At 40.4% G+C, this 24,901-nt stretch overlaps 1 protein-coding gene across 1 annotated transcript in view; it reads right to left on the bottom strand.

Annotated features, from left to right (window-relative positions):
- The window catches only part of Srd5a2 (steroid 5 alpha-reductase 2), an 85,422-nt gene extending 67,237 nt beyond the window's left edge, over positions 1 to 18,185 (bottom strand). Inside the window, exon 1 of the mRNA XM_063230244.1 lies at positions 17,860 to 18,185. Coding sequence (XP_063086314.1) covers positions 17,860 to 18,140 — 281 coding nt within the window. The 5' untranslated portion in view covers positions 18,141 to 18,185. The remainder of the gene's footprint in view (positions 1 to 17,859) is intronic.
- Between the last annotated feature and the right edge of the window lie 6,716 nt (positions 18,186 to 24,901).

Below are 24,901 nucleotides of genomic sequence, written 5' to 3'. Positions count from 1 at the left end.
AAAAGTCACTGATATAATCATTCTTTTCTGTCAAGTATCTATAACAAAATCAGTGAAATCAAAAACTAACCTGACATACTGTACTTAACATCTTTCTTTCAGTGGAAACTAAACTATCTAAATTTCAGTAAAGTGAAGTACTTGATAGCTGTGGGCACATTGGCTAGAGGTTTGTATGAGATAAATGTGCAAAGTTAAAAAAAAAACTTTTGGAGCCATACACTTAAAACATCCTGGAATTCATAGTTCAAGATTAACTGATAACCTACGGGACACAAATCCAAAAAGAATCAAAAGACACTGTTAAGGAAGGAATGCTCTAGCCCTCTCCTCCTGGTCTTCTGATTGGATACCTAGATTGGCCCTAAGGTCGGTCCTGTAACAGACCATTTTGATCTTCCCCTATCCTTTCTCTGTTCCCTACGTTAAGCCCTACTCAGATGTTCTTTCTCTGTTCTTTATCCTTGACCCCAAGTTCTAGCAATAAAAAGGCACAGAAGCTTTGCTTCAGGGCTGTCCTCATGAGATTCTCTCATGCTGAGGGTTCTTGGTTAAGGGAAGTCCCTCTGGGCCTTCTGAGACTTTGAATGGGAGATTGACTCTAAGCAATCTTTCATCCTTTGTTCTGCCACAGTCATGAACTATGAAAAGCAGTGTCTCGTGTGAGGAATAAGGTGGTGAAACTCGGCACAGAGGACTGACTTCCCAAAGCCTGGAAAAGGAACAAAGACATGTCTGAGTGTCCATCCAGAATGGGCACAGACAGCCAAGGGGCATCCTCACACATCTCGGTGAGGTCACAGGTTAGGTTGATCAGCCCAGCGGTCTTTACACTGTCTAACTGCTGAGTGAGTGGTTCTTCTGTATGCTCTTTTCCTTTCTTTCATCTGGTATGAATCAAACTTTATCCAAAGAAGAAAAACAATTTAAGCAACATTTAAGATGTCTCTGAAAGACAGCTGAATGTAAAGTTTCTAAACCTCAACTTATGAAATTATTAATAGTTATTTGAGCAAAATGTCGATGGAGGACAGCCAGTAAATGGAGGACTGGGGAACCTGTGGGCCAAACATTGAGACAGTCACTAAGTCCTGTACAAGCTGTGCGCCTTCTGCCTGCCATCTTTGCTGGGATGCCATTTGCTGTATTCAAACAAAGAAAGTTCCCCTTAAAAAGATTCCTCCTCCTCTTCCTTCTCCTTCTTTTCCTGTTCCTCCTCTTCATTCTTTGCTCTCAACTCCCTCTGAAAACTTCTTCCCACCTCCTGCCCCATAAGGGACCAAGAGGGATGGCAGGGGGAACTCTAAAATTATACATTTGCCAATTGGACTTGCTTTACCACAAATAGAAATTAAAAAGAAAAATAGGAAAAAATAGAAAAATAAAATGACAATAGGAGAAATTAGGAAAAGAATATAAAAATAAGAAAAATAGGGCAATAAAGGAGAGAAAGCTAAAGACCACAAAAGTCAACCAGTAGTTATGATACACTAGGACAAGCTTATCAAGAAAAAGGAACCCCTGATATCAGTATTTTTCACAAAGGCTCAAGCCCAAACATGTGAACTCAAAACAACAAAACTTAAAGGAGTACCTCCAATCTGACCTACGATTTCTTCCTCAGAAAGTTTAAAGGCTGTAGTTCATGTTCTTTGACTAGCAATTTAATTTTCTGCTTGACACTGCAGTTGAAATCAATTGTAGCTTTTGTCTTTGGAAGCATGTTTTGCTAAGGACTTGAGATCTTCCCTGAAAAGCTTTTGATCTTGATTATATTTCTGCTTTTGTGATGGTTGGGATTTGGGTCTCATGCTCCAGAGCAGTTTTCTTTTCTGTGGCTGCTGCATTCCTGAAACCTCCCCTTTGTAACCTTTCCAGAGTGTGAAGCTGACCTTCGCTTATTTCTGGGCCATATTCTTAAAAATTGGTCTGGATTTGACCGTCAGACTCTTGAAGAATAAATGTAAATGTTTTAGTCCAGATTTCTCAGCCTATTCTTAGGTGGAACTGGAAATTAACCCCTTTGACTTCTTCCTCTTTTCTAGAGTGCTGACCCAGGAGTAGGTAGAATCAGAAGGCAGCTCAGCCCCCATGTCTGAGCCAAATGGAGTTCAGAATAGGGCGAAACAGGAAGGAACCTAAACCCCTGCCTGTGAGCCAGCCTAAAACCAGTAGTCAGAGCAACTATTTAAAGGACACTATGCAATGTACTAACTATATTGTAGATTTCCTACTGTCTTATCACTGTTCCATTTTGTTTTGCTGTTGTTTCATTCCCTTTAAAATAAAAATAAACACAAAAAATAAGAACAAATTGAATGCTGAATCAGTATGGGTGGGGAGAACAAGCCAGCCCAGCCACCATGCACATGCAAGTCATCACTGGGATTCTCCCACAGGTAATCATAATGGGCAGATTGGGAGAAGAAATGAACTCTGCTCCCATACACACAGACAGGCCACCATCAGGACCCTCTCATGGGTAGCAAGTGTAGCCAGGAGAATCAGCCAGCCAACCTTGGAGAAGCTATGAGTGTCTGGAGAAGCCTGTCCAGCACCTGACTACCTCCTGGGGAACCCAGGTTCCTGATGCATCTCCTACACTGTGAATGAATAGCCAAGATGGGAAGCACCTGTGACCCCACAACTCATTCTTCCATAAGAACACAAAGAATGTCAAGATAAAGGAGCAAAAGGCAATCTCTGGCCCCCAGCGCAAACAGAACAAGTCCAAGAGACTTAGACATGGAATAATGTGGATGTTGTACACCTGAAATTTCTGGGATGATGGCAGCTGAAGTAAAGAAACTACTTCATGAGGCGATAAAAGAAATCAGATCAGAAACAATATCTCAGGTAAAAAAAGAAATCATAAACATAATAAAAGTGTGGCTGAGCATATCTAAAGAAGACACAGATTTTAAATAGAGGATCACAGGAGGATGAGGGAAACCTTCAATGAACAATGGAGAGAGGAACTAGAATGCATGAAACAGACTCAAAGAGACATCGAGAAAATAAAAAAAAAAAAACTCCATTGAATGCTGGTAAAACTGCTTGAAATAAACTGAGGGTAGGCTTTGAGACCTTGAAGACAGGATGGCAGCTAGCCATTGTGAAAGAAAAGGTCTCTTAAAAATAACAAGGAACCAGGAAATGACAATTCAATGGCTGCAAGACAATGCAAAGAAAAATAGTTTAAGAATGATAGGTGTCTTCAAAACATCAGAGGTCAACACAAATCATATAAAGAGACTATTGACTGAAGTAACAGCAGAGAACTTCCCAAGCATGGGGAAAGGACCTGACATTCAGATAAATAAGACAGAACTCCAACTAGCCATAACAAAAATAAACCTATACCCAGACATATAATTATCAGGATGCCAGAAATCCAGCACAAGAACACAATATTAAAGGTTGTTAGAAAACAAAAAATCAGATCACCTATAAAGGAAATGCATCAGAATCATGACAGACTTTTCAACACAAACCATCAACTCAAGAGGAACTTGGAGTGAAATAATTCAAGTCATGAGAGAAAACAACTTTCAACCCAGATTGATGTACCCTGAAAACTATCTTTCAAAATTAATGGTAGAGAACAACTTCCATGGCAAAGAACAACTGAAGGAAATCATGACCACAAGACCAACCCTACAAAGAGTGTTGAAGCTTATTCTAGAGACAGATAAAGATGATCCCAGTCCCAGGAACAGCAGCACAGTGGGATCACTGAGTGGGGCAGGCAATTGAATGGAAGGGAAAGGTAGGGAGACAATGGTGGAAAAATAGCACGCAGAGATGAGCCAGTGCATGTTGATGCAGATGGCCTCAATTCACCAATAAAAAGAAACACAGGCAGAGTGGATCAAGAAACAAAGTCCATCACAGTGCAATATACAAGAAACACATTAACTCAAAATGAAATCCACAGAATGAAAGTCAAAGAGAGAAAACAATGCTCCATGTGACAGGGAATCAGAAAAAAGCATGAGTAGCTTGCCCATAAACCACAGAATGGATAAGAAAGATATGGCATTTTTATTCAATGAATGCTACTCAACTATAAAGAAGGACAATCATGAGGCTCTTGTAGGTAAATGGCTGCAACTTGTGATCATGCTTGTGGGTGAAATGGTTCAGACTCACATTGGTGAACATCACATTGTCCCCCCAGCTTAAAAAAAAAAAGCTGAAGGAGTTAGTGGGATCTAAAATGTACAGTGGATATTGTGAAAGTGAAAGGGGAGGAAACATCTTTTTGTTTGTTTGTTTGTTTTGTTAAAGAAATCTCCAGGCCCATGTGTGTGTGTGTTGTTTTTTTTTTTTTTTTTTTTTTTTTTTTTTGTTTTTTCCTGTCTTTTTTCTTTTTATCAGTACCGGGGATCAAACTCAGACTGACCGCCTGCTTGCAAGGCAGGCGCTTATACCGCTGAGCTAAATCTCCAGGCAGGGAGGGAACATCTAAAAAGGGAAGGTGTTAACCACTGTTAATTCCCTATTATTTTATTTTAAAGTCATATATTTTTTTCATTGTTTTGTTTTGATTGGTTTTATTTTGTTTGGTTTGGCTTGATTGTATTATATCTGATGGCATGGGCAGCTATTTTGAAGATAACAAGATATATTATGGTAGCCATTGTTGATTTCCTATTATCTTGTTTTGAAGTCTTATATTGCTTTCACTGTTTTGTATTGATTGCCTTTATTCTGTTTTATTTTGTTTGGTTTAATTCTTTTAAAAATAAAAAAAATTAAAATATAATGCTGCTCCAGGAAGTGAACTGGTTTTTATAGCACGTATATATTCATCGATAAAAAAAAATTCCTAGGGATCTTTATGAATTTATTAATGGTTTTAAACTGAAGCAGTTCTATTTAGAAAAGATAAACCATCAGCCTAAATCTCTTCTTAATAAGTCTATGCTTTCACAGATTTAAAAGGGCTTTTTCCTTCTGACTCATTACAGGAGATGTCTGCCAATTGGTGACATATAAGAAAAATTCTGACTAGTTTGTTTATAGCTATGAACCTAAAAACTATTAAAAAATTATTGTAGTTCAAATTGGCCAATATATCTGAGAGTGCACTCTGGCTCAAAAACAATGGTATTGTGTGTGTGTATGTTTGTCTGTCTGTCTAATATGTGTTTATTAAAGGACCTACAACTGTTTCATTTAAGAAAAGTATTTTTTGAGCTCAGCAACTTATTTTCATTTTTATCTTTTTTTGGTTCTTTTTGAGAGTTCCATAGGTTTTCCATAGGAGTGCCAAGACCACCTGTATAGGTCTTCAGGGTAGACAAACCCATTTAAAACATTCCCATGGGGCTGGGGATTTAGTTCAGTGGCATAAGCACCTACCTTGCAAGCACACAGTCATGAGTTTGATCCTCAGTACCAAAAAAAATAAAAACATTCCCAGATAAAGATTGACAGGCTCAAGGCTTACACAGAAACAAAAGCCTTAAAGTTTAATAACATAAAGTTTACATATGATTTAGGTTATATGTGTGTTAACTTTTAAGTACACATTGTCCTCCAAAAGTTCCATTTAACTTGACTAATAGACAAATAAACACTCAAGACATTATCTCAAATGCTTGTCATTAGTATACCTTAACAGTAGGGTAATTTTAATCAGTTGGGAAGAATAAAAACATCTTTAAAGTTGGTAACATATTTAAATTCAGGTTCTTAAGTAACTAAGATAATATCAAAACTCAGCTTTATGAATGTAATACCTATTATTGTCTGTGTACCATAATTTGAAGAGTTTTTCTTGGTCAAAGATGATGTTTAAATATAGTTTTAAATGAGTGGTATCGGTTATGATAGATCATCTAAAATAACTGGGTTTTGGGGAGCTATAATCAAAGGTTAAGGCACTCCACCTAGCCACCTGGGGCCTGAGATTGTAAACTCCAACCAGCCAGACATAAGGCCCTGGCACCACATACTGGGGATGCATCCTCACTAGCTGCAAGGAGGATCCAAGCTCTTTCCAGCCCAACATCCCAACACTGTCAGGGGGATATAGCCAGCCTCACAGGTACGCCCAGCCCAGCCCAGAGGCCCAGAGCCACCCATCAGGGAGTTACCAGTCTAGCTGACAGGACTTGGAGAATTTTAGCTCTGCCCATCAGACCACAAGGCCCCAGATCCATAGTTCAGGAGTACAAACCAGCTAGCCACATACAGATCGCACAGGCTCCAAACCTCTCCCAGCCAACAACAAGGGCCCAGTACCATATGCCAGCAGTACACTCCAGCTAACCTAGCAATCCAAAGGCTTTAAACTCCTCCCATCCAGAAATAAGGCCCTGGAAGCTAAACACTCTAGGGACACAATCTACATAGCTATGGAGGTCCCAGAGGTTCTGAACTTCACCCAGCCAGGTGCAAGACTCCAGCACCACACTCTAGGGGTACATCCTTCTAGCCACCTGGATCACGGAGGTTCTGAACTCCACCTAGCCAGACTCTAGGACTCAGTCTCATACTCTGGGAATGGGTCCCTGCTAGCCACGTGGGTCGTGGAAGTTCTGAACTCCACTCAGCCAGGTTCTAGGTCCTTGTGACACACTCCAGGGGTGCACTCTTGCTAGCTGCATGGAGTTCTGTCCAGCTCAGCATCCCAGAGCAACCCAGCCAGTACATCAGGGTAATGCCCAGCCAGCATCACAGGCCACAAAGCACGAGTCTTCACTGCCATAGTTTGGGGGTGGCTAGCCAAAGAGATATCAGAAGATTGGAGCTCTGCCCTGTGCCGCATTCCATTAGGAGGGTACCTGGGCAGCCACATGGGTCCCAGAGGAAAATGACAAAAGAGTGAGATACAGTCTCAGTCTTCCAGCCCAACAAGAACAAATCCAAAAGACACTGCTGGAAGACAATGGAAATCACACAATTGAACTTTCTGAAATGATATCAACTGAAGTAAAGAAACAACTCCATGAACTACAGAATAAATGAGATCAGAAATAATCTCTCAGGTAAAAGATGAAATGACAAACATTATGAAAGAAATGCTGTGTGTATCTAAAGAAGATCTACATAAAAAATAAAGGAACATAAGAAAATGATGGAAACCTTGAATGAACAATATAAGACAATTAGAATCCATGAAACAGATTGAAAGAGATATTCAGGAAATCAAAAATTCCATTGAAAGCTGGCAAAACCACTTGAATGAAGCTGAAAATAGACACTCAGACCTTGAAGACCGGATGGGAGCTTACAATTACAAAAGAAAAGGTCTCTTAAAAATAAAAAGGAAAGAGGAAACAATTCAACAGCTGCAAGATGATGCAAAGAGAAACAATATAAGATTGGTAAGTGTCAATGAAAAAGCAGGGGTCAACACAAATGACATACAAAGACTATTAACAGAAGGAATAGCAGAAAATTTTCCAAACATGAGAAGAGAGCCTGATATTCAGATGAGTAAGGCATACAGACAGTCCAATGAGCCATAACCAAAATAAATTTTCACACAGACATATAATAATTAAGATCTCAGAAATTCAGCACAATAACAGAATATTAAAAGCTGTCAGAGAAAACAGATCACATATGAATGAAAACCTATCAAAATCATGGCAGATTTCTCAGCACAAATCTTGAAGTCATGAAGAGCTAGGAGTGAAGTATTTCAGAATCCTGAAAAAAAACAAATTTCAACCCAGATTGATATACTCTGAAAAAATATCTTTGAAAATTGATGGAGAAATAATATACTTCCATGACAAAGAATAACTGAAGAAAGTCATGACCACCAAACCAACAGTTCAAAGAATACTGAAACACACTCTAGAAAGAGACAAAGACAACAGCAATCCCAAGAACAACAGCAGAAGGAAACCACTAAGCAAGGCAAGAAATTAAATAGAAAAAGCAGAAAATCAACAACAAAAAGATAGCATGACAGTGATAAGTCAGGATGTATCAATTATATCCATCAATGTAAATGGTCTCAACTCACCAATAAAAAGAAACAGACTGGCAGAGTGATTAAGAAACAAAATCCAACAATATGCTGTGTAGAAGAAACACATTTTAACTCAAAAGGAAATCCATATACTAAAAGTGAAAGAATGGAAAACAACCCTCCATGCAACAAGAACCCAGAAAAAAGCAAGGTAGCTAATCTGTTTGCAGACAATGTAAACTTCAAGCCAAGAATGACCAAAAGAGATAAAGAGGTCACTACATACTTACTAAAAGAAAACTTGAAGAGGAAGAGATCACAATAACAAATATATATGCACCAAACATGGAAGCACCCAACTATGTAATACAAATCTTAATAGACATTAAAAATCAAATAAGCAATAATACAGTTATAACAGGGGACCTTAACACCTCATTGTCACAAAACATAGGTTCACCAAGCAAAAAATTAGCAAAGAAATAAGAGAATTGAATAAAACATGTGAACAAATGGACCCAGTAGATATGTACAAAGTGTTCCACACAACATCAGGATACATATTTTTCTCAGAAGCACATGGGTCAGTCTCTAAAATAGATCATATACTAGCCCACATGACATACTTAAGCAAATGCAAAGTAATTGAAATAATTCCATTCATATTATCTGACCATAGCACAATAAAACTAGAAATTAATGACAAAAAAACCCATGAAAACCTCATAAACACATAGAAATTAAATAACACTCTCATAAATAGCCAATGGGTCACAGAAGAAATTAATATCTGCAATCAAGTGAAACTGCAAATACAAATTACTGGAACCTGTAGGACACAATGTAAGTGATCCTCAGAGGGAACTTTATACCACTAAACTCCCACATCTGGAAAATGGAATGAACACAAACAAACAACCTAATGCTGCACCTCAATCTTCTAGAAAAAAAAAGACCAAGTCAAGCCCAAGGCCCAAAGAAGGGAGGAAATTTTAAAGATCAGAACAGAAATTAATTCAATTAAAACCAGGAAAACAATACAAGGAATTAATGCATCAAAGAGTTGGTTCTTTAGAATAAATAAAATTGTTAAACCCTTAGCCAACCTTAACAAAAAGAGAAAGGAAAAAACTCAAATCTATGCAATAAAAAATGAAAAGGGTGAAATCACTACAGACCTTGTGGAAATATAGAAGATCATCAAAACTTACTTCAAAAACCCTTACTCTCATACGTTCGATAACAAGGAAGAAATGGACAGATTCCTAGAAATGTATGAATTACCAAAGCTGAATCAAGAAGATGTAAAACTGCTGAATAATACAATTTCAATTAATGAAACTGAAAATGTAATTAGAATCTTACCAACAAAGAAAAGCCCAGGTCTTGATGGATACACTACTGAATTCTATAAGAAATTTAGGGAAGACTTAATGCCAACATTCCTCAAATTCTTCAGTGAAATTGAAAGGTAAGCAAGTCTCCCTAATTTAGTCCTGGAAGCAAGAATTATTCTACTATAGGGGCTGGGGATTTAGCTCAGCGGCATAAGCACCTGCCTTGCAAGCAGGCAGTCGTGAGTTCGGTCCCCGGTACCGATAAAAATGAAAAAGACAAAAAAAAAAAAAAAAAAAAAAACCCAAAAAGAATTATTCTACTACCATAACCAGAGAAATACTCAATCAAAAAAAGAAAATTATAGACTAATGTCTTTAATGGACATAAATGCAAAATTCCTCCACAAAATACTGGCAATTCAACAAGTCTTCAAGAAGATTATATACCATAATGAAGTGGTATTCATCCCAGGAATTCAAGGGTGGTTCAACATATACAAATCAATAAATGTAATATACCATATCAAAGGAGCCAAGAACAAGAATCACATGACCATCTCCATAGATGCAGAAAAAGCTTTTGACAAAGTCTAGCAACCATTCATGATAAAAAAAAAACTACAGAAAATTGGAATAGATGGTCTTACTGCAATCTGATAAACTATAGCACTCTTAAAAAGGGGGTTGAAGAGGATATCACAAAATGGAAAGATATCCCTTGTTCTTGGTTAGGCAGAACCAACATTGTAAAAATGGCCATACTCCCAAAACTGTTATACAGATTTAATGCAATTCCAATCAAAGCATCATACCTCACAGATCTAGAGAAATCATCCATAAAATTCATCTGGAACCAGAGGAGAACTAGAATAGCAAAGGCAGTTCTGGGAAACATAGGGAAGGAAGGAAGCACCACAATCCTCAGCTTGAAATTATACTACAAAGCTACTGTGGTAAAATCAGCATGGTACCAGAATAAAAATAGGCCTTAAATCAATGGAATATATTAGAAGATACAACTACCAACACACTCAGCCACCTCATCTTTGACAAAGGAGCCAAACACGTACTGGAAGAAAGATAAACTCTTTAATAAGTGGTGCTGGAAAAAATGGTTTTCTACATGCCAAACACTAAAACTAGACCCATGTTCATCACCATGCACTAAACTAAAGGCAGAATTAATCAAAGATCTAAACACTAAAACAGAAACATTAAATCTGAACGAAGACAAAGTCGATGTAAATCGTGACACGTAGGTGCAGGCAGAGTTCATGAACAAACATCACACTGCTGGGAAGTATTTCAAAGAATCAACAACTGGGATCTCATTTTATTAAAAAGTTTTTCCGTGTCAAAAGAAATCTCCAAAAGAGTGAAAAGAAAACTCATGAATTGGGAAAATTTCTTAGCCAACTGTCCCTCAGACAAAGGATTTCTATCTAAAACATATAAAGAATTTTTAAAACTTAGACACCCAAAATTCAAGGACCTGATCCAAAAATGGACATCTGAGATGAATACACACTTCTCAGATGAAGAAATACAAATGACAAATAAATACATGAAAAAATGTTCAACATCAATGGTCATTCAGGAAATACAAATTGAAACAACACTGAGATTCCATCTCACTCCAAAAATAAATGGCCAAGATCATGAAATCAACCAATAACAAACGCTGGAGGGGCTGGAGGGAAAAAAAGAGCTCTTCTCCACTGTTGCTGGGAGTGTAGGATGGTGCAGTCACTGTAGAAATGTGTGGAGATTCCTCAAAAAGCCAGACTATAGATTCCATTTGATCCAGCTATCCCACTTCTGGGCATTTGCCCAGAAGAATTGAAAACATCATACCACAGTGATATATGTGCACCCATGTTTATGCCAACACAATTGGTAATAGCAAATCTTGGAAACAACCCAAGTGCCCATCAATAAAAGAATGGATTAAAAAGATGTGGTATTTTTGTACAATGGAGTACTACTCGCTGTAAAGAAAGATTACATAGAGACTTTTATAAGTAAGTGGATGCAAATTGAGATCACACTCATAAGTGAGATAAATCAGACTCATATGTATAAATGCCATATTGTCTCTCTAGTGTAAGAAACTTAAAAAGTATATATGATCCAAAAACTACAATAAATGCTGTGTAAGGGTAAGAAACTGCTCAAAGAGGAAAAGTAATTGGGATAGGGGAAAGGAGGAAGGAAGAAAGGGAAAAAGAAAAAAATATAAATTTGGGGGGGTGTATATTATAGCTAAAACGACTATACTACTAACTGTATTAGTTATTGGAAAAGAACAGTCAATATTCATATGATTAAATCAAATTTACATGTCTATATTTGTTAATCTAAGCAACTCTTTTGAAGTTAACAATATGCAATATTACAACCATTGTCAAATTCCTATAATCTTGTTTTGTAAACCTATACTGCTACTGTATTGGGTTTGTTGTTATTGTTTGTGTCTTTTGTTTTTTGTTTTTCTTTTCTGCATCTTTTTTCTCATTTAAATAAAAAAGGTTAACTTTTCTATGTCTAAAATAATACGGCTTTCTATAAATGTTGAGATGCTCTTCGTTAAACTTATAAAGCTAAATTTAAAAGCAAAGAATCTATATTTTACTAAAATAAGTTTTTTGTGTTCTTACTGCTAGGCTTTTAGTTACTGAAAATGTGAGCTTTAAGAGTTAAAGACTAGGGGCTGGGGGTTTAGCTCAGTGGCATAAGCACCTGCCTTGCAAGCAGGCGGTCGTGAGTTCGATCCCCAGTACTGATAAAAATGAAAAAGACAAAAAAAAAAAAACCCAAGAGTTAAAGACTACTTGAATGTTAACCTATAAAATTTTTTCAATAATCAGTTTATGGTTGATAAATAAACAATTATGTCTTAGTTTGTGACATAATATATATTTCTGCTATGCTATGAATCCAAACTTTAAAACTAAGCTTATAAAGTTAAAACTACATAAATTTAATAAATTAATAGAAAGTAATAAGTTCTTTGTTTTATACAATATATGTTTAGTTCTTAAATGTATAAAATGATCAAAAGTTGACATCTGTTTAAAATTGACCCTGATATTTAAAGTTGACTTATATGTATTGATTTTGATTAAGCAAATATTTCCTTATTATATAATTGAAATGCACTTGTATATTGGGTAATAAGCCTATTTGTAACCATTGACACTGTTTCCAAAACTTATCAGAGCTATAAAGATTTTTATTGATATAATTATGTCAGATAAAACCAGTTAAAGGAGTCTAAAATTTGTCTTGAGTAGAAACTAAATATATGTAAAAATTTCCATATAGCTGCAATACAAACTATTGCTGATCTCATGGCATGTTAAGTTTCATATTTGTGTTTCTCAAATGGACAGGCTTTCGAACATAGAAAACCGAAGGGGGGGAAAAAAAACCTTCTCACACTGGTGACTTATGAATAACACTTCTGGCTTTTCCTTACTTGAGTTTTAGCTATTTGTGATGAAATGTGCCTGGTCATCCAGCATGACAGAGCCAGCCACATGGTATGAATATCTTTTCATGCTTCATCACATATTTATGTAATTGGTACATAATTATAACGGTTAAAGGTACCCAGGAACTGTGAAATCCAGGTAATGTCACTGTAGAAATTAAAAGTTTAGAGGTTAACAACCTATAAAATGCACCTATAAACAAATACATTCTAGTTAAAGGTCACTCTGCTAACAGAGTATGGTCAAGGTACAATGGCATAGGTACAAGTTTCCCTATGTCATTTAATATTTTGGAATTAGATTATGGTAACTAGCTAAAAAGTTATTCTATATAAGACAAACACCTAAGTGTTTTTCAGGGATATTAGCAAAACCTAATACTTATAATAATGTCATCATGACTGTTGTGCTAAAATATTATGTTGCCCTTGATCTCTATTTTTCTCTGTAAAACTTCATAATTGTCATCTGTTATCATTCGACAGGGATCCAACTTCTAAGACAACCATGACTGGTAAAATTTACAACTCAGGCAAGAGTCAATCCCCATGGTTTAAAAGTCACTTAAAAATAAAGTAAAATAATAAAAGTCAATGAAGGAGGAAGACGGGGGACAGAAGAGATAGAAAAGCAAAACAAATGAGAAAAAGGGAATAAATGGAAACAAATCTTTTGTAAGAAAGGAGGAAAGGTGGGGTTGAAGGGACAGTAGGGGAGTAAGAAAAAAAGAATCACGTTATATCATGTACAGGTACAAATTCTCTATGAGGCACATGATCAATATGTATATTGAAAATATACCAATGAAATATGATTTTTAATAAAGTCAATGAAATTTGGCAAATGGATGTGACTCACAGTGAATCTTTTGCAAACTTGACTTTATATTCATTTCTCTGTGGTTTCTCTACACAAGTCTAGGCAGCTGTAGAACCCCATGCCAAAGCAGATGCCCTTTATCCTACATCAGCCCAGGGCGTCAAAGGCAGCCCTTTATTCTCAATGTACTGGTCACACTCCGGGGCAAAGATCTACTATTTAAAATTCAATTGTTAAAACAAAAGAGATGGATCGTGATAAAGAGTGTTTACCCACAGGAATAATTAAATAAAGCATTAATTGTGACACAGATGACTTCACAGCAGTGAAAATATACTTTATTTCCACAAGGGATAGAGCTTCTCTAGCCCACAAGGGCTGAGCCTTTTGCAGCTGCTTACTTGGGAGAGCAGGTATGTGTATTTTATTACCAGGTTAGAAGTAAATCCATCCCTGAGATGCATGAAATGATGCTTCCCCTCCAGGGATGGGGAGCAAAAAGAGGGGAACAAATTCTCAGGACCTCGATGGAGAGAGATTAAATAGCTCCCCGCAAAGGCTGACCAGACTCTAAAAATCCAGAATTCCTCCTACCCCAGAAAACCTCTTTCTGATAACAGTAGCACAAGCTAACTCCAACTCTAAGATGGCAAAGGTAAAAGGATTCCTTTGTATTCTGCTTCTGTTTAACTGTATGCAAAAATAAGTGGCAAAATACACTAGACATACATACTTACACCTCCTGTTTTTAGCCATGGGGGCAGGGGGGACTCTGCCTTCCTTCTCCTCATAAGATGCCTCTTATACTGACAGAGCCTAACTGCTCCCTCTAAACCCTGCAGGGGATTATGATAAAAATTATGGCCACTCTGAATACTCTACTGACTGGCCTTTACCACTTCATGAATGACACTTTTTGGCTGAAGATTTCCTTCTAGCTATCATTATTAATTTCACATCCAGTAACCACTGTATTCCCTCTCAGTCTCAGTGGTATAAGAATCATATTTCCATAGGTCCTCACTGTTCTGAAAGGGCCCATCATCAAGGTCTCATTAATTCTGCCAGAATCCTAGGTTCCTCTGTATCCTCCAGGCAATATGCCTGTATGTTCTCCCCTGTGGGTGCCTATAGGAGATGACCTAGACTTGTGGTGGACTTCATGGTGATCCTCCAATCTCTCTATTGTTGATCTTGCTTATAACATAACTCTAGAAAGTGAGGGGCCCCATAATCTGACAGTGTTATGGTCCAAGTCATCCTGAAATCATAGTTTATGTTTTAATTAGAGTGGCAGCTCTCTCTTACGAAATCCTCGGCTTGCTGGACTTTAATCATGTTTCTTCTGGCCCCTTTAAAAAATCTACGGAATTTAGCTACTCCATTCTTTGCATTGTCAGAAATGACAACTATCATTCTTTAGATAACCTCACATGGATTGTTATGATACCTCTGATCATGTCACAATCTCTACTTTCTGCTCACCTATTTTGGTCCTTAGTAGAAAGGAACCTTTTTTCACCGTTTACAATTTGTCCACTCCTCAGTGCTGACCTTTTAGGGCTTTCTATATTATCTTGCTTACAAATTCCAAATGGCTCACTCCATGGTGTCAACAGTAATAATATTTCTCAATTAAATGTTACTCACATTACAGTGCTTAGACTAAGAATTAAAGCTTAGCTCCCCAATAATCCCAGGCAACTGGGTAAAAGGCTCTGCTCTTGAACAAATTACTTCAACAGTTGAACAACTCAGGTAAAATTGGTTTTCAGACTTTATAGCAGAAACAGCTACTTTGGTCACAGCAGGTGTTGCCCCAACTCATTCCATCCAAAATGGCCAAAGCACATACGGCTATTTTGAAAATGTTACTTCTGAGCTCTTAACTCAAACTTACATCCATAAGGAAACTTTGCAGACTTGACCCCCTTGAAGCAGCTTTTGAATGGCTCAGCAAACATCAATAAGCTCTTTAAACACACAGTAGGTTCAACTGTGTGTGGTTGTTGGTTACCATTCCATGTGCACTGCTTCAATTTCATTTAATCATTCTGAAACTTGGGGCAAAATCCAGTGAATCCTCCATGGCGTTTTTCATGCTGATCTCAATGGAGAGATTTCCACTGTCCAGTGCTGACTACAAGTCCAGTTACACAAACTTCAACTAGAAGCTGGTAATATTCCTTTAGATCATCTCAATGATATTGCCTATTGGTGAATCCCAAAAGTTGGTTTTCTGGTTTTGAACCTTCACATCTGGATTTTTATAGCTATTAAAATAATTTCCCTTTGGCTTTTTCTTATAATTTTATAGGTATTAAAAATATGGGATATGTAGGGGCAATGGATACAGATATGTGTGAGAAGAGTTAAGGGACTTTTGGAGCTATATCTCTAAAACCTCTTGGAATGCATGGTTAGAGATTAAAAGGTAGCTTACAGGGCTACAGGTCCAAGTAGGATCAAAACTCACTGCCTTAAGGAATGAATTCTCTAGTCCTCCTCCTCCTCTCCACATTCTGATTCATTGCTTAGATTGGCCCTAAAGTCAGTTATGTAACAGACTACCTCGACCTCCCTTTCTCCTGTTGCCTACATGAGTTACTGCAAAGACATCTTTTCTTTATGCTTTATCTATGTTTCCTGATTCTATCAATAAAAAGTCACAGTATATTAGTGCAGTCCATATGAGACTGTCGGTATGAGACTCTCTCATGCTCTCAGAGCATAAGGACTCTCAGATGAGGGCAGTCCCTCTGGGTCTTCTTGGAGTTTGAATTGTCTGCAGATAACTGCAACAGATAACTATACCCTGGAACCTTGTCCAAAACAAACTTTGTGTAAATATTTGTTGGAAGGATGCAAACTTCATCACTGCCTGCCAATCCCTACCTTTCTAAAAGAATGAGAATTTAGTTACTATGGGATAATTGCTAAGTCTTCACCAATGAAGAAAATCTAGCGGCTAGGAGGGAGCTATGGAAACAGAGGTTGAAATTTGGGTCTCTGACACTCCTTCACAGCATGAGGTGTCAATTTCTTTTAAGAAGTCCTTCACCTTCCAAAAGCATTAGTATTTATTTTAACTTCCAATCAAAGTAATCATGGATCTTTTGAACCTATGAATCATTCACTCAGAATAAGGCAAAGCTTCTGTTTGTATCTTGAGTTGGTTTGACAACCAAGCTAACTATGTCTTTACCCAAGGATGCTCCTGTTTTGCATGGAGTTGTCTACCTAGCTGAAGCGACTGATAGGCCTTGAACCCCAGAGAATCACAGACTGAGATGTAAATCTTACTGGGTGTTATCTTTCCTATCTTCCTTAAGTCACATATTCTTACCTTGCCTCACTTCCTTTGTGAAGTGGCCATAATAAAGACATGCCTCTTAACCTAACAGTAGGACTAAATAAGATGCATGATCTGTATGATAGGCAATTTAGCACTCTATTGTTCCCTTCCTCTGTGAGTCTTTGTCGGGGTCCCACATTCTTCAAATCCTGATATCTCTTGCTTGGTCTGCCCTGTCTTTCCCTCCAGATTAGAAAGGCAAAGTTCTGCTGAACTGAGGCTTTTTCATCTAGAATCTCTGTGTTCTCTGTTAAATTTGATTCACAATTCAAGTCCAAGTGCACCTGGATAGCTAAGTTAGTGATGAGTTCAGTCCCTTTGGGGGGAAACCTTAAGAGCAGGGCTCTGGTTTAAATCAGGGGGATATAGTATATAGTATACAGCATCTTCCCACCTCTGAAGCCCGGGTCTGAGCTCTGCCCACCTCACTCTTCATGGCCTCCTTAAACTGATTAACATCTCTGGCAGAGTTTTCTTCCAGAAGTGCAGACCCTTAAAAGTCTCCCAAGACCCCAGAATCAACCTGGCCAAGCTCCGCAAGAGAAAAGTAAAGCAAGACAAGGCGTGCAGGCGTGGGATGAGCAGATAACTGCAGACAGCGCGCTTCGCTGCAGGGAGCAGCCCTGACCTGTTGCTCATTCAAGTGATCCCAGCGTCCCGGCTTGGCGGGTTCGCCTGGGGCGCTGGCGCAGCCAGATGCGGCGCGAAGAGGAGCGCTGGGCCGGTCTCTGGGACACTCCCCAGTTCGCCAGCATCCAGCAGGCATCAAGCCCACTAGGTGCTCCTGGCTGTCGCCTGAGCGCCTGAGCTCCCGCACCTGGCACTGCCCACCGCCCCCCGATGTCCACCGTGCGCGCTGAGCTCCTGAGCGCCAGGAGCTGGGGCAGGACGCTGCTCACGGTACCCGCTTGATAACGCTACCTGTAGAAGTAATGTCCGCAGAAGAGCCCCAGAAGCACAGTTTGGGGAGGTCCGAAGACAAAGCCAGGCTCCTGGACAAGGATCCCTACTGGTACCGCGAAGGAAGGCAGCTCCTGCAGGAACCAGGCGGCGCGGGCGGGCAGGCGCTTAGCCTCGGGCGCAGACCTCTTGCTGTACTTCCCGTAGGGCGAGGGCTCCGCGAAGCACAGAGTCATTGCCCCTATGGTGATCAAAGTGACACTACCTGCCAGTACTGCACTCTCCTGACACTGAACTGGCATCGTGCCTCCTTCGCCGCGGGTGACTGCAGTCCGCGCAGAAGACACAGCCCTTACGGCCCTTTATGGAGCCCGAGACGCCACCCGGTGTCCGCCCCATTTGGCCAGGGCTCCCGCCCCCTCATTGTGCCTCCCACCTGGGCGCGGCTGTCCCTGGCTGTGTAGGACAGCGAAGCCTTCCAAGAATGCAGCCAGGACTCAGGAGGACGAAGACTTTCGCGGTGACCAGGGTCCGGTGGTCTCTTCCTCCGCCCGCAAGGCTGCCCTGTCCACCGCTTTCCGCTCGCCTCTCTCCGAGGCTACCCTTTGTTGACTTGTTCTTTATCCATGGGCCTCAGATGGGGTAACTTCGGGGACTAAGTAATCCAACGCTGGGACCGGTTGGCCGGGTGGTTCTTCCTCCCCGACGCGCACCGTTAGCGCTATCGCCAAGCAGCCTGTGCCAGGCTAGGACTTCCCCAGCTCCTGCAGTTCTCAAAGGGTTCTCGCCTCCCTCAGCTCCCACCAGACCAGGCACCTGCTTTCCACCCGGGTCCTGCCTGGACGCCTTGAAAGCCCGCCTTTCCCTCTGCTCTGAGCCCCACTGCTCCTTCCCCACCCTCAGATCCTCTTCCACCCTCACCCCGCAGGTACCAGCCGCTTTGCAGCCTCAATTCCTCCGGGTTTCTCTGAGCACCCTCTGGGTCCAGCGCCTGCACCTTCTATCAGAGAGGCGTGTTCGCTGGGCACGGATCGGGACAGCACCGGTTGCTGCCCAGGCCACCTCGCCTCTCCAACCCCAGGAGGCCTGAGAGCTGGCCCAGACTCCTTAAAGTCTGGGGGTTTCCCTGCGGGACAACCTCTCAGTCTATGAGCTGAGTTCTCTCTGTCTCTCTCTGTCTCTGTCTCTCTCTGTCTCTCTGTCTCTCTGTCTGTCTCTCTCTCTGTCTCTGTCTCTCTCTGTCTCTCTCTGTCTCTGTCTCTCTCTCTGTCTCTCTCTGTCTCTGTCTCTCTGTCTCTCTCTCTGTCTCTCTCTCTGTCTCTCTCTCTGTCTCTGTCTCTCTCTGTCTCTGTCTCTCTGTCTCTCTCTGTCTCTCTGTCTCTGTCTCTCTCTGTCTCTCTCTGTCTCTCTCTCTGTCTCTCTCTGTCTCTGTCTCTCTCTGTCTCTCTCTCTGTCTCTCTCTGTCTCTGTCTCTCTGTCTCTCTCTCTGTCTCTCTCTCTGTCTCTCTCTGTCTCTGTCTCTCTGTCTCTCTGTCTCTCTCTCTGTCTCTGTCTCTCTGTCTCTCTCTCTGTCTCTCTCTCTGTCTCTGTCTCTCTCTGTCTCTCTCTGTCTCTCTCTCTGTCTCTCTCTGCCTCTGTCTCTCTGTCTCTCTCTGTCTCTGTCTCTCTCTCTGTCTCTCTCTGTCTCTCTCTGTCTCTGTCTCTCTCTCTGTCTCTCTCTGTCTCTCTCTGTCTCTGTCTCTCTCTCTGTCTCTCTCTGTCTCTCTCTGTCTCTCTCTCTGTCTCTCTCTCTCTGTCTCTGTCTCTCTCTGTCTCTCTGTCTCTCTCTCTGTCTCTGTCTCTCTCTCTCTCTAACCGCTTGACCAGCAGCCCCCCAGCCAGGCTGGTTCTTTCTTGTTCCGTTGGCCACCCTTTGCTCACCCTCTGTTGTACTTGCTCCTTCTGCTTTCCTTCTTCTTTGGTCTCTGATTCAGCATCTACCCTTTCTCGGCAGCCTCCTCCTGTGTTTTGAGCCCCTTTGCTGTCCCCTCCTCTTCCCACCGGCTGATTGCATCTCTATCTTCTTGTCCCACTCTCTGGATTGCCTCATCCCTATTTTCTCTTCCGGCCCCCCCTTAGGTGGCATCCCAGGCTTTCCCTTATTCTTTTTCCCTTTCTTTGAAGCTTCTGCCTTAGTTCTAATTCACACCTCACAGAGACCTCTGGGCAATTTCCCATCCACCCTGGCCAGCCCTGCCAGGTGTTCTGATGAAGGACACATCTCCACTTTGGGGCTGTTTTCTGACTACTGGACCAAGTGGTATATGGTGAGGTTTTAGTGTTCACTGATCAAGAAATACTATCTCCTTCTGCTGTTAAATGGTACCCATGCTTCAGTGTTTCATGGCTCATTGTGCTGGTTAATCTTGACTGGCAACTTACTAGATTAAGACCCTCCTGGAGAGTGATTGGATTGTGAAGGCTCTGACTTCATCAGAATGAACTCATGAATGAGTTTGTAACTGAAGGCCTCTTAGGAGATGGAGCCCAGTTGGAGGAAGAGGCTCATCAGAGGCTGACCTTGGGGTCTGCATCTCATCATAGATCCCTTGCTGTCTAGCAGTTTCTGTCTCTGCTCTCTCTAGGCACACTATATTGATGATTACTTTTTTCTGTAGTTTTACCTAAAATTATAGCATGACAATCTTGATCACGTTTAGAATTTTCATTTTTGACATGCTACCCCATTTTGACTAATCTTCCCTATCTAATGCATAAGAACTTTTACCTAACTTGCTTACTTTTACTTAGATGTTCATCTAATAAGCATTTGTTGAATGCAGAGGTCTGAATGTGAAACAAAATTCTGTCACCATAAACAATCCCTGTTTTGGTCAGGGGATTTAGTTCAGTGGCATAAGTGCCTGCCTGGCAAGCATGAGATTGTGAGTTTGATCCATGGTACCAAAATAAAAAATTTAAAAAACTTTTAAATCCTTGTTTTACATTTTTGAAGAGCTGAACATCTGGAAACATGAATGTACCATGAGGTTAACAATAATCAATTTACCAGTGTGAGCAGAAGCAAAGATGAATCCCAAGAAAGTGTCCACTGAACATGGACCCAGCATAGAGAACCAAACTCAGGAGTGTGAGTGACATCCATTTGTCAGAGAAGATTGACAAAAAAAGGGAATAATGATAGTTTTCACTTCATGACTGAAAAGCTGGATAGTTATGTTCATCCAAGTGCAATCAGTTCAGTTCTGCCTTTGTCAGGTGTCATTGATGCTGACTACATAGGGTAAATCAAGGTTGTGGTTCATAAAAGGGAGTAATGGCTCTGTATGGAGTATGCAGCATATGTAGCCACTGTAAAGGTCCCTGAGACTTCCACAGGACCCCAATGAGTAGGAAAAATAATTTAAAATATGAACAAAGCTGGGTCAACTCTAGAAAGTCAGGCATTAGAGAGAGCCAGATTAACTTTGCCCAAGGCAACTTCAGCCTCTGGAGTGTCCCTGGAGATGTGGGGACTTGGTACCCCTTGAGACTGTCAAAGAGAGAATCTAAATTATGACTTGTTAGTTTAGAAGTTAAGTGGAGCCAATTAATGTCCCTGAGTAAGTCTGAAAATCTGAAAAGGTTGCAAGGTGTTTAGTTTGAATCTGAACAGTTTGGGGCACACTATGTCTTTTCTGGATGATATAACCCAAATGTGAAAAGGTACGATGGTTTGCACCTTTTCAGGGGCCACAGCTAGGTCAGCTCTATGAAGAACGTTGCCTAATTGAATAAACACATGGTGCAAAGTGGATAATGATTCATGTGCCCGTAGTATATCACTAATATACTGAGTAAGAGAGACAGATGGCTAAGCCTGATGGACTGACAAAATAGCTACAGCACAAATTCCTGACATAAAGGTGAACTATTTGCCATTCCTTATGGCAGACAGCACCATTAGAAGTAGTGCATAGAGGCCTGATGATTAATACATGGTAGACTAAAAGCAAAAGGTTTCTTACCTTGGGGATGGAGAGAGAATAGTAAAAAAAAGGAGTCTTTTAAATCAATCACCATGAGAGAAAAATGCAAAGGAATAGCTACAGGATGGGCAGCCCTGGCTGAAGTACTCCCCCGGGTTCCATGGTTTTATTAACAGCCCACAAATCTTGTAAAAGTCTCCATTTCCCTGACTTTTTTATTATGAAAATTGGGATATTGCAAAGCTATTGGAGGATTCTAGACGTCCTGCCATCATGTGTTCATTAACCAGTGAGTGAGCTGCTACAAGTTTCTCCTGAGTAAGGCGCCATTGATCACCCCATACAGGGTCATCAGACCTCCAAGTTATCCTGGATGCCATTCAGGGGTCAGAGAAGAGATCAAGGCCCCTCGCAAAAATGTGAAGGGGAGTATCCTATGACAAAATTGTCCTTCTTTGGGTCTGTTGTAATATCTTCTCTCCTTTCTTGATTGTTTTTACCAGCCTTTGAATGGGGGAAAAACCTTGTTGTAACATCTGATGAGTCACCAGAGTTAGGACTAAACAGAAATGTCCCCATATCCTGTAATAAATCATGATCCCATAAATTGACTGGTACAAGTCCAGAATAACCTTCTGAATCCCTCTAGGTTAATAACTTAGCACTTGTACTAGGGTGAGAAATATTGCCTACGCCCTCTAGATCTGTAGTTGTCACATCCAGAGGCCATGCCATTGACCAGTGCTATTGGGAACTGACAGAAATATCTGCTCCTGTGTCTAAAAGCCATCTAAAACTTTCCCTTCAATGATTAATTCCATCTCAGGGTGATCCTGCTTAATCTGTTGATTGCAATAAGTACTGGAGGACCCAAAGCCCTTGGACCCCTTTCCTTATTTATAGATTTTCCAATTTTTGTCAAGGGAAGAATAACCAACTGAGGATTATGAAAATTTGGAGGGATTTGAACAGCGTGTTGAGTAGATTGAACCACAACCTTGATTTCCCCTGTGTAGTCAGCATCAGTGACACCTGGCAAAATCTGGTGGACTTTTAAGATGAGACTGCTATGACCTAGTGGTAGACCCACTGTTCCATGAGGCAAAGGCCCTTAGACTCCAGTAGAAATAACTTGAGGTCCCATTTCAAGAGTTAGTATGAGTCTGGAAGAGAACTGAGGTCCAAGCCTCTGCTGTCTTTTGTCACCTACCACAAGTCAGAAATGTGCTTGGTGGCAGAGGCTGAGGCTGGGAAGGAATTGAGGAAAGCGCCCTTACTGTTTGGTGGGGCCCAGGCAGGTCCCTTTAGAAGTTTCCTAAAATGGGTTGGCCTTCCACATCTGTTTTTGATCTATAGTTGCTTTCCCAGTGATATCCTTATGATATCCTTATCGACACATCGCACAGATATAAGGAGGTTTTGTGGAAGAGACAGACAATGCCCAGTTAGGTGCAGCAGCATAACGATTTTGAGCAAGATGTCCCTCCCCCTGCAATGTTAACAAGGAACCTTGTTTTTTTCCCTTTCCTTTAGGCTGTGGGTTAACAAGCTGCGGGACAGCTGCTGCCAAAGCAGCCCCCTGTACATTTGAGGAGCCAATATCTGCACAAATTCGAGTCATCTCAGAGAGCATAGCTCACTTTCTGTGGGCTCATAAAGAAGCTCCTTTACACCATTTATTTGCATTTTCTAAAGCCAGTTGTTGAACTATTAATTTAGTCACTTCCTTGTCACTCACAATTCTTTCACTAGCTTGCAATAAACATGCAGCAAAATCCTGAAATTGTCCCTCTGGACCCTGACAAATAGAAATCAAATCCAGGGTGGTCTCACCCTTGAAGGAAGCTCCCTACAGGCTCTCCTGGCTGCCATTCTAACTTGGTCACATGCTTGCATATCAGAATCAAGGTGATTGCCTATAGCAGCAAAGACACCTTCTCTGATCAACATATCTTTTGCAACATATCTTTTGTTCGTAGTGGCATTGTGAGTGACCTGTTCCATGCACAATTCAAAAAATTTCCTTTCCATCATAAATAATTTCCTGGATTTAAACATGCTTTAGTTATGCCTGTCCAGTCACTTGGGGCCATAGCTTGGTATCCCGAGAGCTCTATAAAATCCAAGGTAATGGGTCTCTAGGGCCATAGGTAGTGGTAGTGTTTTTTAATTCTTTTAATGACTTAAATGTTACCACATCGTGATAATATATAACTTATCCCGGATTATTGGGTACTCAAAATTCTGCAAATGGGTAGATATGCTGAAAACCCTCTATGTACTCCGCCATTCATCTGGCTTCCTTTAGTGCTAATTGTAAGGGGGAGAGAGAGAAAATGGCTCTACTCCCTGAGAAGTGGAAGTTGCAGTCAGTGATGCAGCAAAATTTGTCTGAGCTGAAAAGGCAGGAATTGCAGCTTGTGGCACAATTAAGATTATCAGGTGGCAGTAATTCCACCATTTTCCCCTGCTTGGGAATTGATTCTAAAATAATGCCTGGAGCCAATTCCATTGTGGTTGTTTCAAGAAGATTATGATTATTAAAACACTGTCTTATCCAAATGCACAGGTGGAATGTAAATACTGAAATCAAGCATGCAACAGAGTTCCTTACACGTTTGTGATTCTTTTGAATACATTTGTCCCATAATTAGACAGCTGGTATGATCAATATACCTCTCTTCCTTTTTTTTTTTTTTTTTTTTTTTTTTTTTTTTTTTGAGGAATAGGTTTCTCACAAGCCCATTTATAACTGGCCCTAGAGAATAAAAGATTGTTTTAATGCCCCATTCTTTATACCTGATGAAACCAATGTCAGTACACTCCAGGGATGACTACTGACCTATTCCAAGGCATTTCTTCCCCAGTAGGGCAAAAATGACAAGCATCCCCTCACCTCAGTCTCTTACCTCATCCCTGTTCAGGTGCCATATGCTGTGGCCCATGCAGCCCTTTGATGTTCCTTGGTAAAGGACTGTGAGAGGATGAAAAAATAAAGAACAGACAAAGCAGGAGTCAGGTGGAGCCCTTACTCTCCTGATGGGAAGAAAAGAACTAGCCCCTCACTGCAGGGGCATTTATTTTAGAGATTTAAT

This window comes from Cavia porcellus, unplaced genomic scaffold, assembly GCF_034190915.1.
Source record: "Cavia porcellus strain 051 isolate PalLab524CR breed Dunkin Hartley unplaced genomic scaffold, mCavPor4.1 scaffold_1, whole genome shotgun sequence".
Lineage (NCBI taxonomy): Eukaryota > Metazoa > Chordata > Mammalia > Rodentia > Caviidae > Cavia > Cavia porcellus.
Note: the sequence above shows the minus strand (reverse complement) of the source record. Positions and strands in the feature narration are given on the sequence as shown.